This window comes from Natator depressus, chromosome 4, assembly GCF_965152275.1.
Source record: "Natator depressus isolate rNatDep1 chromosome 4, rNatDep2.hap1, whole genome shotgun sequence".
In the NCBI taxonomy this organism is placed as follows: domain Eukaryota; kingdom Metazoa; phylum Chordata; order Testudines; family Cheloniidae; genus Natator; species Natator depressus.
The window spans coordinates 10,329,752-10,347,844 of record NC_134237.1 but is presented as its reverse complement, the minus strand read 5'-3'; the positions used below and the strand labels follow the sequence as shown (position 1 = coordinate 10,347,844).

Sequence of the window (18,093 nt, the reverse complement as noted above, 5' to 3'; positions counted from 1 at the left end):
TGCCCTTAATGATAATTCTAACATATAGAAAAATAACCCTCCTCTATTTCCTCAAAACTTCATAGATGCAGCTTTGTTGTTCCAGCTGGAAATAATCTTTACATGCATACAAAATTTTCCTCAACCAAAAATCAATATACAATACTTATATTTCTGGAGGGAAAACAGTTTTCATCATGCAGTTACACTGCTTAAATATATTAGCTTCGGGCACCAGAGGTTCGAACTCAGGCCATGCAGTGATGAGAAGGAATTGGAAGGGCAGTCAGTCTGTCCATCCCTTTTATCCTAGGTGTGGAGCATGAGGAGGGCAGGGGTGCAGACATGACCCAATGGACAATGCTTGCAAGAATTCTCCAGTCTCAGGGGCCTGGAGCACACCCGTACCCACAATGGAATACACATAGGAACCAGCACTCAAAGAAGTGCTGTCACTTTGAGTGCCTACACATCTATGAACAAACATTTTCAGCTCACAAATACAGAGTAAGTATCGATCATGAAGACTATTGTAGCCACTGGAAATCAAGAAGTTGACGGGGTAAAGAAACTCTCAGATGCAAATGATTAGGTAATCAGTTTTTTGTACTGGGTTTATAAGAGAACTAACTGAAGATTTGATCATGACCGCTTGACTCTCTGAAACATCATGTTGGGCCCTCAGGCTGAAGAGGACGGATGTCCTGGTGATAGAGTATCAATGCGCAGATGACATTCTGCTCTACATCTTTTTCCATCAGGCCTAGATGGAACCACTTCTATCAAGCTATTAACAATCATATTTAAATAATGAACAGTAAGAAGCAACCTGAAACTAGTAATCAGCTACGTAAACTGAAACCTGTGTGAGACCACCTTTCTTAGGCAACAACCTCTCCTGAGACTCAATTCCCACACGCACTGAGTAGAGCTAGGTCCCACCTTGACTAGAAGGCTAGTTGCATTACGTATCCAAAACTCATTGGTCACTTGACCAATTGCTTAAGGTAGGCTTTGTCACAGTTCCCGGGTTCACAGGCTTCCCTTCCGATTTTAAGAGTCCTACAGAACATGGCTGGCAGTGCTAAATCACCAATCCTCTGCTATTACACAAGGAAAAGTTGCATTCTTGTATCTTACGAGCGGAAAAGTGAAGTTTTCTCATGGACTGAAGTTTCTTTAGAAAGGGGGGGTACACACATTGGGAGGGGTGCCCCAACGAGCTCTCATGGGGTCAGTCAGCACTAACAAGACAGACTGCAAGACTTGCTCTGCCTGAATTCACAAAGCTTAAAAAGGGAAAGCCTGCCACAGGAAGGGTGGTGACTAGGGGAAGACTGCTATGCCTTGGATATAGCTAGCAACACAGGATAGACCGGCAAAGAGGAAGAGACAGTGGCAGACTCTACCATCCCTGAGACTATATGGACCAGTTATGAAGTGAGGATTACCAAAAGGAGCAGCTGGAGGCAGACCCTAAATCAGATCAAGGACACCAGAGCCTGCAGATAAGATAAACCCTCTCCCAGGCCAGGAAGAGGAAAAGGAATCTTTTTTGTTGTTTGTTTATTTTGTTTGGAGAATCCCTTGTATGCCTTCAGCCGGGGAAGGACTCTTAGCAGCCCCTATTGTGGTCTGGTGGGGACCCCAGGAGGCCCTCACCCACGACAATATACACATGGATCTGTAACTATAGATAGGGTGCACTGAATTAGATACTAGTAGTACAGATATAAGAATATACCACTGACAGGCATTTCACAGATAAAGAGGAAGCAGATTTGAGCAACATCTAACCTCTGCATATTTTTAAGTTCTCCAAAAGTGCTGGGAAGACCATTAGCCAGCTCCACCATTTCTTCAGCTAATGAGGACAGTTGCTTCTTGACTTCATTGGGCAACATTTCCCCATCTGAAAAAGTCAATGTCACTGAAGTTTCTTTACATAAAACCTCTCATACACATATAAGCTTACGAAATTGTTACGGACTCAAGAGAAACAGTGGTTGCTATAGTGAATTATAATTATAAGCTTTGTCTATTTCCCATTTTCAGAAGCAGCCTGACGAGGTGCTCCACAGTGAGGGGGAAGGGGAAAATGGGACCCAGCTGGGACAAAACATCGCTACCAGCACCATTCAGACCCAGAACTGCACAGAGGTTACCCCACCTCTTCCTGGGGGCACCAGGACCCGTGCAGCACTCCCTCCCCTGAGCTATGTGGAGCCAGCCCAAAGGGCCAAAGAAATTCAGCAGGAACAGACACAGAAGTAGCCTACCAAGTATTGCCACAGGGACGAGCAGATACCAACATAGTCATCATACAGTCTCGACTCTAGACTTTCTCTGCCCTGTGCTGATTGGTTGCTTGCTCCATCCCCCTCACTCACAGACTCTTCATTTTGAGCCAATGGGAGACACTGTGTCACAGCACTTTTGAGTTGTCAGGCCACTTATGTATGTTCCTCCGCATGGATAGCACATTTCCATGCTACTGCGCTACAAACAAAGTGAATAGCCCACACATGTTTGGAGACTAAATGTTCTTAGGCTCTGACCCTACAAAGACTTATGCAACTTTAAACATGAGCAGTCCCATTAACTTTAGTATCATAAACTAAAAGGTGTTTAATTTGTTAAAGCTCATAAAAAGTAAGTGAGCAAACATGCAGCTGCATCATGCACAAGCTGCAAATATAGACAAATCCGCTAAAAGAGGTCACAAAAATTAAGCCTTGTGATCAAGAAGGCAGGACTGCTGCTGCATGGTCATCACAGGAAAAATAAGGGTACAGCCTGCATAGAAAGAGAATAAAACCTTTTCCACATGGCTTTCCCTGGTCAAAAGCAACACTAAGATTTTTAGCTTAACTCATTATTTCTGAACGTGTAAATGGGAGACAAGCTCTTCTGAAAATCTGGGCATATATTTAGGTACCTAAATAGGAACTACTCGGTAACAAGCTTTTTAGAAAATCTGGACAAGATCTCTAGCTCAGCAGAAATGAAGCAAACTCAGATAAATCAGCTGTGACATTTCCCATTAAATCTAATAACATATATATATATATAAAAAAAATCAAACGCTGTGTGCCACTAGGACAAAACCGAAGTTTACAGTTTGCTGGTATTCCATGGGATATTTGCATCTCCTGAGCTATGAGGAAAAAAAGACCAGCTCTCACTCCATGACAGGATGAGAAGCAAGAGACACTATGGTATTTTTCCATCTCTCTCACAAATGCGTGAGATGGCACTCAACATGCTATAAATCTCCCCACTGTATTTTCCACTGAATGCATCCGATGAAGTGAGCTGTAGCTCACGAAAGCTTATGCTCAAATAAATCTGTTAGTCTCTAAGGTGCCACAAGTACTCCTTTTCTTTTTAAGGTGACCAACAGTTTATTCAAGCATCTGACCCTATTATGGTGTGGAATAGCAAAGTAAATAAGAGTGAGATCTCTTACCAGCCCCCTCATAGGATTTGGGCACACACCACAGAATGATGAGACTGTACTCTCATGTCACTTACTGCCCCTTCTGGAAAACACTCAGATACCCAGGTGATACAGGTGATCAAAGAACCCTGTAAGCCGTCTGTAAACTCCAAACAGTTCAATGTCCAATTAGAAAAAACACACATTCTTTGAATTTGCAACTTACCGGTTTTTATACTACAGAGTCTCTGACCACAGTTATTCATATTTTCCAGTTTTTGGTAAATGAGGAGGCCGGCCTGCGAAGAAAAGAAAGACAAATTCAATGCTTCAGACTCCATACAGATCACATTTTAGATTTTTTTTCCTTCCATGGTTGGAAAAGCCTAAAACAAACTGCAGAGGCTACAAATTTCTTCTCCAATCCAAGATGTAAATTCTATTTAACACTAAGTGAAGGATTTTTGTTCCAAACAATGTCAATAATGTAACATTAAGTTAGAGAACTCAAGACAAAATACAATTTAGCCTAACACTTTAAGGTAAAGTTAAGGGTGCAGGAACATATCAATGATTTTAGTGAACATTACCTCAAGACATTAGAGGTGTCGTTTATTTTAAAAAAAAGTTAGAAACACAGCAAATGCTGAGTTAAGCTCTTGCTAAATAAGTCACTCAAACTGCCTTTGCTCTGCACCCATGGGCCCAGTCTACAACAGAAAGTCAGGTTTCAGAGTAACAGCCGTGTTAGTCTGTATTCGCAAAAAGAAAAGGAGTACTTGTGGCACCTTAGAGACTAACCAATTTATTTGAGCATGAGCTTTCGTGAGCTACAGCTCACTTCATCGGATGCATACTGTGGAAGCTGCAGAAGACATTATATACACACAGAGACCATGAAACAATACCTCCTCCCACCCCACTCTCCTGCTGGTAATAGCTTATCCAAAGTGATCATCAAGTTGGGCCATTTCCAGCACAAATCCAGGTTTTCTCACCCTCCGCTGCCCCCCCCCCGCCCACAAACTCACTCTCCTGCTGGTAATAGCCCATCTAAAGTGACCACTCTCTTCACAATGTGTATGATAATCAAGGTGGGCCATTTCCTGCACAAATCCAGGTTCTCTCACCCCCTCACCCCCCTCCAAAAACCACACACACAAACTCACTCTCCTGCTGGTAATAGCCTATCCAAAGTGACCACTCTCCTTACAACGTGCATGAAAATCAAGGTGGGACATTTCCAGCACAAATACAGGTTTTCTCACCCCCCCACCCCCTGGGGGGTTGGAGCAAATGCGGTTGTATCGCAGAGCTTAGCTGTAGACAATGGATCGTGTGGTGTGGTCAGGGTGAAAGCTGGAGGTATGTAGGTAGGAATAGCGGTCAGTAGGTTTCCGGTATAGGGTGGTGTTTATGTGACCATCGTTTATTAGCACTGTAGTGTCCAGGAAGTGGATCTCTTGTGTGGACTGGACCAGGTTGAGGTTGATGGTGGGATGGAAATTGTTGAAATCATGGTGGAATTCCTCAAGGGCTTCTTTTCCATGGGTCCAGATGATGAAGATGTCATCAATATAGCACAAGTAGAGTAGGGGCGTTAGGGGACGAGAGCTGAGGAAGCGTTGTTCTAAATCAGCCATAAAAATGTTGGCATACTGTGCGGCCATGCGGGTACCCATAGCAGTGCCGCTGATCTGAAGGTATACATTGTCCCCAAATGTAAAATAGTTATGGGTAAGGACAAAGTCACAAAGTTCAGCCACCAAGTTAGCCGTGACATTATCGGGGATAGTGTTCTTGACGGCTTGTAGTCCATCTTTGTGTGGAATGTTGGTGTAGAGGGCTTCTACATCCATTGTGGCCAGGATGGTGTTATCAGGAAGATCACCGATGGATTGTAGTTTCCTCAGGAAGTCAGTGGTGTCTCGAAGATAGCTGGGAGTGCTGGTAGCGTAGGGCCTGAGGAGGGAGTCTACATAGCCAGACAATCCTGCTGTCAGGGTGCCAATGCCTGAGATGATGGGGCGTCCAGGATTTCCAGGTTTATGGATCTTGGGTAATAGATAGAATATCCCAGGTCGGGGTTCCAGGGGTGTGTCTGTGAGGATTTGATCTTGTGCTTTTTCAGGAAGTTTCTTGAGCAAATGGTGTAGTTTCTTTTGGTAACTCTCAGTGGGATCATAGGGTAATGGCTTGTAGAAAGTGGTGTTGGAGAGCTGCCGAGCAGCCTCTTGTTCATATTCCGACCTATTCATGATGACGACAGCACCTCCTTTGTCAGCCTTTTTGATTATGATGTCAGAGTTGTTTCTGAGGCTGTGGATGGCATTGTGTTCCGCACGGCTGTGGTTATGGGGCAAGTGATGCTGCTTTTCCACAATTTCAGCCCGCGTACGTCGGCGGAAGCACTCTATGTAGAAGTCCAGTCTGCTGTTTCGACCTTCAGGAGGAGTCCACCTAGAATCCTTCTTTTTGTAATGTTGGTAGGGAGGCCTCTGTGAATTAGTATGTTGTTCAGAGGTATTTTGGAAATATTCCTTGAGTCGGAGACGTCGAAAATAGGATTTTAGGTCACCACAGAACTGTATCATGTTCGTGGGGGTGGAGGGGCAGAAGGAGAGGCCCCGAGATAGGACAGCTGCTTCTGCTGGTCTGAGAGTATAGTTGGATAGGTTAACAATATTGCTGGGTGGGTTGAGGGGACCATTGCTGTGGCCCCTTGTGGCATGTAGTAGTTTAGAAAGTTTAGTGTCCTTTTTCTTTTGTAGAGAAGCAAAGTGTGTGTTCTAAATGGCTTGTCTAGTTTTAGTAAAATCCAGCCACGAGGAAGTTTGTGTGGAAGGTTGGTTTTTTATGAGAGTATCCATTTTTGAGAGCTCATTCTTAATCTTTCCCTGTTTGCTGTAGAGGATGTTGATCAGGTGATTCCGCAGTTTCTTTGAGAGCGTGTGGCACAAGCTGTCAGCATAGTCTGTGTGGTATGTAGATTGTAATGGATTTTTTACCTTCAGTCCTTTTGGTACGATGTCCATCTGTTTGCATTTGGAAAGGAAGATGATGTCTGTCTGTATCTGTACAAGTTTTTTCATGCAGTTGATAGATTTCCACTCCATACGGCTAAATGCAGTGCCTTGCATAATGACAGGTTTCAGAGTAACAGCCGTGTTAGTCTGTATTCGCAAAAAGAAAAGGAGTACTTGTGGCACCTTAGAGACTAACCAATTTATTTGAGCATGAGCTTTCGTGAGCTACAGCTCACTTCATCGGATGCATACCGTGGAAGCTGCAGAAGACATTATATACGCACAGAGACCATGAAACAATACCTCCTCCCACCCCACTCTCCTGCTGGTAATAGCTTATCTAAAGTGATCATCAAGTTGGGCCATTTCCAGCACAAATCCAGGTTTTCTCACCCTCCGCCCCCCCCCCACACAAACTCACTCTCCTGCTGGTAATAGCCCATCTAAAGTGACCACTCTCTTCACAATGTGTATGATAATCAAGATTATTACCAGCTGGAGAGCGGGGTGGGAGGAGGTATTGTTTCATGGTCTCTGTGTGTATATAATGTCTTCTGCAGCTTCCACAGTATGCATCCGATGAAGTGAGCTGTAGCTCACGAAAGCTCATGCTCAAATAAATTGGTTAGTCTCTAAGGTGCCACAAGTACTCCTTTTCTTTTAACAGAAAGTCAGATCAACACAAGGGCCATGTCTACACTACTGGCTAAATCGACACAGACGTCTTCCAAGGGGTACTCAACTCATCTAGATATTTGCCTAGTTTTACAACAGGCTACATAAAAAGCACTAGTGAAGTCAGTACAAACTAAAAATTCATACGACTTGCTTAACCTGCTCTATATACGATACACTGACATGTAAATACAATATTTATATTCCAATTGATTTATTTTATAATTGTATGGTAAAAATGAGAAAGTCAGCAATTTTTCAGTAATAGTGTGCTGTGACACTTGTATTTTTAGGTCTGGTTTTGTAAGCAAACAGCTTTTAAGTGAGGTGATACTTGGGGATACTCAAGACAAATCAGACTCCTGAAAGGGGTACAGTGGTCTGGAAAGGTTGAGAACCACTAGATTATGGCGTGGCTAACAGATTAATATCATCTGTCTCCGTGTTCCACAGGACACAAAACGTGGGCAGACCATGTCCTCTATTTTCATGTAATAAAGAGCCTCATGGACATCTACCGTGCTATATAAAATAATAAACGGAACTACAACAATTACTGTTCCTCATAAACCTCCTGATAAGTCTCGTAAGTGAACTCAAAAGAAATTGTTTCTATAAATCTCTGGTTCACTGCTCATCTCCAGGTATATTAGAAAAACCAACGTTTCCTGAGAATGAGGAGAACTGCACTTTGGTCAATAAGCAACTTCACACAGAGTGAGGCTTGGACTCTCAGTCTTGGAGCTGCTCTTGAAAAGACTCTTCCTGTGCCTTGAACAAGGTTATACCTAAATGTTGTATAAAACAATATGCTCTTCAGCTCATCTCAGTGAGGAGACAGACTACCAGCTGTACCTTCTTTCCACATTTTGCCTAAACCCAGGCAGAGAGAATTGCAATAATCTAGCCTGGAAATGTTGAACCACAAACCACTGTGGTCAGGTCATCATTTGAGATGGAAGTATTATGATGGATATGAATTTGATGCTACTGAGACCAAGTACTCCAAGTGGGCACTTCTCCCCACCTACCCCGGCCTGATGGAGTGAGAGGCCTGTAGGGGCCAAAGGGGAGGAGGGCAGGGTTTGGGGAGAGGGAGAGTCAGGCTCCCGGGTTCAGTTGGTTTCATGAATTTCCCATGGAGAAGAGGGAGAAGGCATTGGTGTAGGGGAAAGATGAGGTCCTGAGATATGAGGGGAGTCCCTGGGGTAGCTGCCAGGAGTTTTGGGCAGAAAAATTGTTCTATAGAACAGACATGATATTAACCTCCTTTGCAAAGCACTTTGAGATCTATTGATGTAAAGTGCTAGATATTGTAATTACTTCATTCCCATATGCAACTGTTCAGTGAAGTAAGACCTTTCCACTCCTCCATTTGTCCCCCATCCCCTTTTCTAATGGATAATTAAGCATTGTTTCCAAAACTAACAGAACATTTATTCTATTGGATATTATGCCTGACTGAATGGGCTCTTGCTATTTCTCTGAGGGATAACTTTTCCTGCTAATAGACTGTGTCCTTAGTGTTCCAAAAATTTATATTGGGATGGTATCATTTCTGGTCATTAGGACTTGACAAGTTTGATATTTTTCTTTGCCATTCCTATTCTGATCCACAAAATTGAAGTTATTATTGAAGATTCAACAAGGCAATGCTGCTGTTTAGGCAACTTTAATCCTAACTTTTTAAGTTTTATGGGTTTATACTTCTAAACTGTACAGTTTTATAGAATATTCACAAATCAGACCCACTTGGCGAGAATACCTTGGAGAACAGCCTCCAGTGAATACATGGGTTAAAATGCAATCAAGAACTGAAAGGGTTGGACAGTAGCCTACACAGTGTGTCAGGGGCCAGCCTGCAGCAGAGCCACTCTTCTGGCAACCTAATGAGTGCAGCTGGCCTTGATTGGCTGAAGGAGTCAACTGCACCACTTGATTGGCTGAAGGAGTCAACAGGCTGATACTTAAGCTCAGGAGCTGCTCAACACATTCCTAACCCACAGCTGCGCTTACCTGCCTTCACTGTCTCTAGCCTTGCTCCAGCCACTGCCTGTTCCTGCTGCAGCTCCAGCTCCCAGATTCTTCCTGACTTCTGACTACCAGCTCAGACCCTTGGCTCTGCCTTCTGACTGACAGTAGTTCACCCTTTGGCTTAGCCTTTGGTTTGACAGCCAGCTACAACCCTTGGCTTCGCGCCTGTACCCATGCTGTCTGGATTCAGCTCTAACTGGTAGGCCGGACGCTTGCTCCGAACGCTAGGCCAGACTGCCCACAGCTCAGTCACCAACACTATGAAGCTTTATAGAGTGTTTTGCGGGGCAAAGATTACTAACAATTTTGTTCCGAGGAATCTGAATTACATTCACATTGGTGAGTACTACAGCCGCAAGACATTAGAAAGGTCGGCAAATAACATATTAAGAGGAATGAAATAGTTAAAACATGGAATGGAGCTCTCTATTGGTACCCACATAAGCGTCAGTGGCTGCATACAACTTCTGCTCCTCGCTGAGTGGAAATTCTTCCCAGTTACCACAGCGGACACACTTGTCCTTCAGAAGCTGCTTGCTAAATAGATGTTTTACCAGGCCATTTAGACTCCATATCTCGTTACACTTCAGCTAAAAATAAGAAATATTAAGTTCAAAGCAATTGTACATGGTAAAAATAATTCTCAGAACAAGGTAACAAAGCTGATTCAACATCACAAGTGGAGACTCTGAATATATCAAAATTAACTCATTCCTCAACAAAATGACTGACCTACAGATGTGCAGCTTGATTCTACTCCCATCAGAGCCAACTGCAGTGTTACAACCGAAAAAATTCTGCATTTGTGCCCTGGCACAGTGTTCCTGCAGTGTTCCCTTCTTGCCAGCTGGACTGCTGCATCAGGGCACCATCAGCATATGCAATGAGAAGTGGGTGTCCACAGCATAGCAAAAACGGGAGAAATACACCAAACAAGTGCTCAATACAGGTCACTTTAAGCACTGACTGTAACCTTTCCACTTCATCATCATCTTAAAAAGCTTTTATGGTGCTTTCTTGAGATGATGCGCTTCCCATTTACCTGTCATTGTTTCAGCCTCCCAGCATATGGCTTATGGTTCTACTAAATGGTGGTTTCCCTGAGTTTAATGTAGCACGGTTCTCTCAAACCAGGTTCAAAGGCACAGCCTTCTACTAAGTATTAAAACTTCACCTTAAGATTTTTTAATTTCTGTATGCCATGCCTATCGTTAGGAGAAGTAAGTGTGGTCAGAAGTTATGTTATCTACATCTGTATTCTAGCAATATGACATTAGGCCAGTAGAGACCAAAATAATTCATTCTTATCCCAGATATAGAATCCTTTGCTCCAGATTGCTCCCTGAGCCAAGCTGTCCGGTACATAGGTATTCCCCTATGCAACCAGATGCATCAATATAAACATATGTGCACATCTGGATTTGATAGCTGAAGGTTTAATCAGTAATTACCCATATCTACATTAGGGCTCTGGATAGAGGTTGGAATAGTAAAGTTTTATGCTGGTGGGACAGAGAAAGGGGCAGATATAATGGTCAACGCTCAGACTTGAAACAGTTGTAGTACTTTTGGGAATTTAAACACTATGCATTATGCTATCGGACAGTCATACAGGGAACAGAGACGATGAAGTACTCACCAACACATTAATGGGCCCTGCTCCAAGAGAGAATGGTTATTCAGAACGACAGGGAGAAAAACCTAGGAACTGCCAGAGAGAAGCAGAGACACAGCCCACCTAGCCCAGTATCCCAGTTCCAATAGTAGCCAGCACCAGATGCTTCAGAGAAAGATGAAGGAAACCCCACAGTGGGCAGATGGGGGATAATCTGCTCCCCACATCAGGTCTCATTTCTTGGTCTCGAATAGTCAGAGATTGGCTTAAGCCCTGAAGCACGTTTAATATCCCTTTCCAACACTGTTTTTGTTAGTATTAACTCTTATAATGCTGCATATTCTTGTTATCCATATAAAATTGTCCAATCCCTCTTTGGGCCTTGATAAACATCTGGCCTCAACAACGCTGCTGTATATTGAGCAGACACCTTCAATGAAACCTCTACCCTGACACCCATGTCCCTTTCCTGAGTTGATACAGTTAAACAACCGGTACATTTCCCAGGGCTCTAAATGTTACCCTCCATTGTGCATTACTTTGCATTTATCCACACTTGCTTTTATTTCACCTTGTGTTGCCTTTTCGCCTAGCTTGGTTAGGTCTCTCTGAAGTTCAACACTGCTCATCGCTAACAAATAACTGTGTCATCTGCAAATTGTGCTACTTCAGAAATCATTCCCCCTGTCCAGATTGGAAATAAAGAGTACCTCCAAAAAACCTACATTAAAATGCCATGAAGGGTACAAAGCCAAGCACTCAAGTTAGGAAATGCCAGTATTAAGGTTTCCATTGGAACCCTAGTTCATCCCCTTGTGTGTATGCATTAGGATACAGTCTTTAATTACATGAGCCCAGTAATACATTTTCCACAGGACCCTGCCTCGTTTAATGGCCCCTCCCTCCTACCGTTATAGCACGTCCCCATGTGCTGCTGCCTCCCCGCCACCCCGCATCTTTTCCCCTACCTCCTCACCCTTGTTCCTTAATTCTCTGCAAATCAAGCAGCTCGCTCCTTCTCCTCCGTACTGTCTAGGCATCAACTGAGAAAGCACTGACAGCACAGGAGAAACAGGCTCCCTGCTTTCAGTTTCTGTTCCTGGCAGCACAGCAGCTTTTGTCTGCCAGGAAGAACAACTGCAGAGAAAGTCCAGTTCAGCCCCCGGATGGCGCGTGCTCAGTCACTCTGTGGGAATAGTGCACGTGCAGTCCAGTCACATGTGGGAGCTGCCAGTGGCCAGAGCATGTCAGTGCAACAGAATTTTTGGGAAACGTAGCTTCTAAACTCTAAGAATCAGAGGGGTCGCCATGTTAGTCTGTATCCACAAAAACAACGAGGAGTCCAGTGGCACCTTAAAGACTAACAGATTTATTTGGGCATAAGCTTTTGTGGGTAAAAAACCCCACTTCTTCAGATGCATGGAGTGAAAATTACAGATGCAGGCATAAATATACATTTATTATATACATATATTTAAAATATACACATATTTATGCCTGCATCTGTAATTTTCACTCCATACATCTGAAGAAGTGGGTTTTTTTACCCACAAAAGCTTATGCCCAAATTAATCTGTTTGTCTTTAAGGTGCCACTGGATTCCTTGTTGTTTTTGTAAACGCTAAGAAGACTCCGTTTAGCATGTGCAAACTGAGATTTTCCAAAAGCTTATAACTTGGTCAAATTAGGGTGAATTTCAGAGGAACAAGAAAAGGCACATTCCTGACACCTGAGCAAGTCCCCTGTCAAATTTTGAGCCTTTGCTCTGAAGCCTGGAAGCAACAGAGCTGGCTCAATGAAGCAGCTGTAAGAACTTTAACTTGGATAAGATAATGTATTTTCCCCAAACCTCATTCTCAGGAACAGCTGAACCATTCTAGCTAAAACCTTCCAAAATAACACAACCTTAGGAAAATGTTCAGCATAGAAAATTTCAGCCCAAGATTCCAAGTGAAATCTTGGGGAAAAAGTCTTGGGGCAATGTTAACTATAGGCACACTACCTGCACCACCTACAAAATTAAACACTGGACCCAGTATGGAATCTAGAGTCATGCCACTGTCAACCTTTCATCATGAAGAAAATTGGCCATTTATTCCTACACTTTGTTTTGTGTCTGGATCAAAAACCAGTCAGGAGAGAATTCTTTGCCTCTCCCACACATGACTACTTTAGTGGCTCATGTGGGACACTGTCAAAGGCCTTTCAACAATCTAAATAAATCTGTGTCAAAAATAGAGCAGTCCCAACTCCCCAGTCTGACAGCCTCTGTGCTATTGAGAAGGATGAAAGTCTCAAAGAAAGAACGTCAAGCTGAAGCAGAGGGAACTGATGCCATAGTTGGGACCGTCCTACCAGATGATCTCATGGTACCCTCTCACACTGAGGATGCCTCGCTGGGTGAGGGGATCCCTGTTATTAGGAAGAGACAAGTAATAGCAATGGGGGATTCAATATTAGAAATATAAACAGTTGGGTTTGTGCGTGGATGAGACGATGTTGGGAGGAGGGATTTTGATTTATCTGGAACTAGGGAACTTTTGGGGAAAAAGAGGTACCTATAAGGGAAGGATGGGCTCTACCTAAACCGAAACAGAACCAGACTGCTGGCATGTAAAATTTAAAAGGTCGTAAATGACTTTTTAAATGAAGGGCTGGTGGAAAGCGGACAGGTGTAAAGGAGGACAGGGTGTGACACATACCTTAAGGGAGGATTTATTGAAGATGTTACTCTATATCCTAGTAAAGTAAAGAGAAGTTGATAAAGTACAAATAAGAACTGAAAATAAAAAACAAACACTCAAATGGAAAAGACTGCCATTCAATTACAGCACAAGAAAACAGACAACTAAATATTGGCAAATTTCATAAGTGCTTCTATACAAATGCTAGAAGTCTAAATACTAAGATGGGTGAACTTGAGTGCCTGGTATTAAATGAGGATATTGATGTAATAGGCATCACAGAAACTTGGTGGGAATGATGATAATCAACAAGACACGGTAATACTAGGATACAAAATATACAGCGATGAGAGCAGGTCATGCTGGTGAGAGAGATGCATTATATGTGAAAGAAAGCACAGAGTGAAAAATAGTAAAAATCTTATATGAATCAAGCAGTATCATGCAATCTCAATGGATAGAAATTCCATGCTTGAATAATAAGAGGATAGCAGTAGGAATAAACTACCTACCTCCTGACTAGAATCACCACTGTCATTGTGAAATGCTCAAGGAAATTAGAGAGGCTACAAAACCAAAAAATGTAATGATCACCAGGAGATTTCATCTATGCCCTACTGACTAGGAACATGTCACCTCAGGACAGGATGCAGAAATAACATTTCTAGACACCATTAATGACAGCTTCTTGGAGCAGCTAGTCCTGGGACCCATAAAGGGAGAGGCAATTCTTCATTTAGTTCTAAGTGGCTGTAGTGTGGCAGCTGCCCCACTCCAATAAGCAGGGGTTAAAAGCAGCCAAGCTAGGCTGATTGGGGAAGCAGCCACAGCTGTGGCCAGCTCAATCAGGGCCCAGCTGGCCCTTATAAGAGAGCTGTGGGCCAGAAGCTGGGGAGTCTCTCTCCAGCCCTGGAGGGAGAAGGGCTAGCTGCCTGAGAGGAAGGTACCTGAACTGGAGCAGTGCTGGGGAATAGGGCAAGGGAGCTGGGGAGCTCCAGCCTGGTAAAACCCCAGGCTGCAGGCCTTGTTGAAGACCTACAGGGGTACCGGGGCTGCAGAGATACAGCCTGGGAATAGGCAAAGGCAGCAGGTCCTAACCCCTTGCCAATGATGAGTGGCCATTACAGACTGCAGTCTGCCCCAGTGAAAGGGGGCTAGATTATGACTGGCAGTAGCCACTGAGGAAAGGTGGGGATAGAGGGTTGTGGGTTCCCCTGGGAGGGGAGACACAGAGAGTGGGGGTACTGCTGGGGCAGAACCCTGAGGTAAAGGGGCACCGAGGTCTGGAAGGGTGCCGGGGCCTGAGGCAGGTAAGACACCAGCCAGCAGAGGGTGCTCCGGAGCTGGAGTTGAGCTAATTCCCAGGACGACCAGCAGGAGGTGCCGCAACAGTGAGTCTTCACATCGCTACACTGGTGCACAGGATCTAGTCCAAGAGCTAAATATAGCTGAATTGCTGCATTATACCAACCATAATGTAATTAAATTTAACATCATTGTTGTGGAGAAAAATACCAAAGAAACCCACCTCAAGTAGCACTTAACTTCGAAAAAAGAGAACTAAAAAAAGGAAGCTAGTTATATTGAAATTAAAAGGAACAGCCACAGGAGTGATATGCCTGCAAGCTGCATGGAAACTTTTTTTAAAAATATCAAACAGAGGCTCCAACTATGTGTGTATCCCCAAATAAAAGAAAATTAAAAAAAAAAAAACACAGAAAGAGGCCCTCAAAAGTGCCACCATGCTTACACAGAGTAAAAAAGGTGCTTAGAGACCAAAGGCATCCTTTAAAAATTGGAAGTCAAATCCTACTGCGGAAAATAGAAAGGAGCATATGCTCTGGCAAGTCAAGAGTAAAAGCATAATCAGGCCGGCCAAAAAAGAATTTGAAGAGCAACTTGCAAACGACAGAAAAACTAACTGCAAAAAACAAAAACATTAAGTACATCAGAAACAGACAGCCTACCAAACAACCAGTGGGACCACTGGTTGGATCGAGGTGCTGAAGGAGCACTCAATGAAGGCAAGGCCGCTGTGGAGAAGCTAAACGAATACTTTCCATCAGTATTCACTGAAGAGGATGAGGGGGAGATTCCCACACCGGAGCCAGTCTTTTTAGGTGACAAATCTGAAGAACTGCCCCTTACTGAAGAGTCAGTAGAGGTGGTTTTGGAACAAACTGATAAATTAAACAGTAACAAGTCACCAGAACCAGACCCAATCCCTGTGGGACCCCACTTGATAAACCCTTCCAGCTTGACTGTGAACCACCAATAACTACTCTCTCTGGGAACCATTTCCCAACCGGTTATGCACCCACCTTATGTTCTTAACTGGTTCTTCTTGATCCACTACTTCACGGATATATTCAAAGAATTCTAACATATTAGTCAAATATGATTTTCCTTTGCGAAAACCATGCTAATTAGACCCTATCTTATTGTGATATTCTAGGTGACTTATTCTATTTTTAAGTATTGTTTCAACCAATTTCTCAGGTAATAGTTAAGTCTTTCTGTGATCTGCAATTCCCCATATCACTCCTAGGCCAAGTTTACACTACCTCTTACTTCAGTATAACTTACATTCCTCAGGAGTGAGAATAACGGCTTGGCTAACCTTGCAAGTTAGAGCGCATTAAATCAGTCCCGGGTGCCCTAACTCCTGAGGTGTCCACACTGGCAAGGCACTTAGAACGCCTGGACTCTGCAGCTGGAGCGCTCCTGGTAATCCACCTCCACAAGAAGCACAGAGCTTGCTGTGCCCGGGCTGGAGCACCGCGGTGTCAGTGTGGACGAGGTGTTGCATTACTGCGCTGTGATTGGCCTCTGGAAACATCCCATAATCCCCTGAAGTCAAGTGGCCTCTCTGGTCATTGTTTTGAACTCTGCTGCAGGCATGCAGCTATCCCCTTTGAAAGCTCCATTTCTGACAGCCAGCATGCTTATCTGCTCCGGGACACAAAGCAAACCATTACTGTGGAATGCTCCTGCTGCAGAGGCAGGCTGTAAGGGGGTGGCTGCCCCACTCCCGCCGAACAGAGGGTTAAAAGCAGCCCTGGAGAGGGCCGTGGCTGGGAAAAAGAGTGAAAGCAGCTGAGGGAGTAGCTGACCACAGGTGTGGCCAGCCCAATCAGGCCACAGCTGGCCCTATAAAGGGACTGTGAGCCAGGAGCTGAGAGGAAGGGCTCTAGCCCTGGAGTGGGAAGGGCTAGCTGCCTGAGAGAAGATACCTGAAATGGAACTGTGCTGGGGAAAGGCAAAGGGAGTTGGGGAGCTCCAGCCTGGTAAACCCCCAGGCTGCAGGCCTTGTTAAGGGCTCAAAGGTACTGAGGCTGCAGAGGGACAGCCCGAGGATAGGCAAAGGCAGCAGGTCCTAACCCCTTGCCAATGACGAGTGGCCATGACAGACTGCAGTCAGCCCCAGTGAGCAGGGGCTAGATGAGGACTGGCAGTAGCCACTGAGGCAAGGTGGGTTTAGAGGGTTGGGGGTTCCCCTGGGAGGGGAGACCCAGAGTGTGGGGGTACTGCTGGGGCAGAACCCCGAGGTAAAGGGCACTGGGGTATGGAGGGACACAGGGCCAGTGGCAGGCGAGACACCAGCCTGCAGAGGGCGCTCCGGAGCTGGAAATAGCTAATTCCCAGGATGACCAGCAGGACGTGCCGGTCCGGTGAGTCTCACCTCACTGCACAGGCATTTATCTGTGTGTGTGTGTGCGCGTGTGTGACTGTGAGAGAGAGTGGGGGAGGGGTGGGGAAGGGGAAGTGGGGGCTGATGTCAGGTTTCCTCCTGCCGCTGTCTGAACTTACAAGACAGCACACTGACACACTCTGCCCCCCAAAACACAGTCTCTCCCCCCACATACACACAACACACTCCCTGTCAGACTCGCCACCCCCTCATTTGAAAAGTAGCAGGCTATCTAGTAGGATGCCCGTGGAACAATGGGATTGGGAAACCTGCATCATGTGATGCTGTGCCTGCCCCATTAGGCATTGCAGCCCTTTCCAAAGCACGCGGCAGGCACTTGCACACTGGAAGAGCTACCACAATGCACCGCTCTCTGTGGCGTTGCAAGAGCCGCTCATGTGGACACGCTCCACAGTCACAAGGAGCCCAGTGTGAACACACGGCAGCGCTTTCCCGGCTGCGGTCTCCCAGGGCTGGTTTAACTCCCGGTGCGCTATATCTGCAAGCGTAGCCGTAGCCTACGCCATTCCCCGAGCTACGTAAGTGACACCGACTAAGCGCCGCTGTGTATAGCACTATTTTTGGCAGGACAGCTTCTCCCGCCAACATAGCTACCACCTCTTGCGCAGGTGGATTTATTATGCCAACAGGAGAGCTCTCTCCTGTTCACAGGAAAGAAGGGATAATTTAATCCAATATGTTGTAAACATAATATGGTGATGTTTCAATCTAACTAAGTTTACATTCACCTTAACAATTTTTAGGGATTTTTATTTTCTATAATAAGGTTTTACTCAAAGACAACCTGAGTTGCGTTCAGTGACTTAGCAGAGAGCAGCTCTGCCTGGTGCCCCAGAGAAAAGCTATCCACTCTGACTCTGAGGTGGCTGAGTCAGGAAAAGGATAATGATCTAAGCAATGGGACAAATGCAAGGCAACGGTGGGGAACC

General features: G+C 44.8%; 1 protein-coding gene across 2 annotated transcripts in view; it reads right to left on the bottom strand.

Moving 5' to 3' along the window:
* The window catches only part of WRN (WRN RecQ like helicase), a 113,139-nt gene that overhangs the window by 59,096 nt on the left and 35,950 nt on the right, over positions 1–18,093 (bottom strand). For both annotated transcript variants that reach the window (XM_074950380.1, XM_074950382.1), the window contains exons 6-8: positions 9,594–9,743; positions 3,645–3,717; positions 1,777–1,891 (exon numbers count right to left, since the gene is read on the bottom strand). In XM_074950380.1, the coding sequence (XP_074806481.1) occupies positions 1,777–1,891; positions 3,645–3,717; positions 9,594–9,743 (338 nt within the window). The remainder of the gene's footprint in view (positions 1–1,776; positions 1,892–3,644; positions 3,718–9,593; positions 9,744–18,093) is intronic.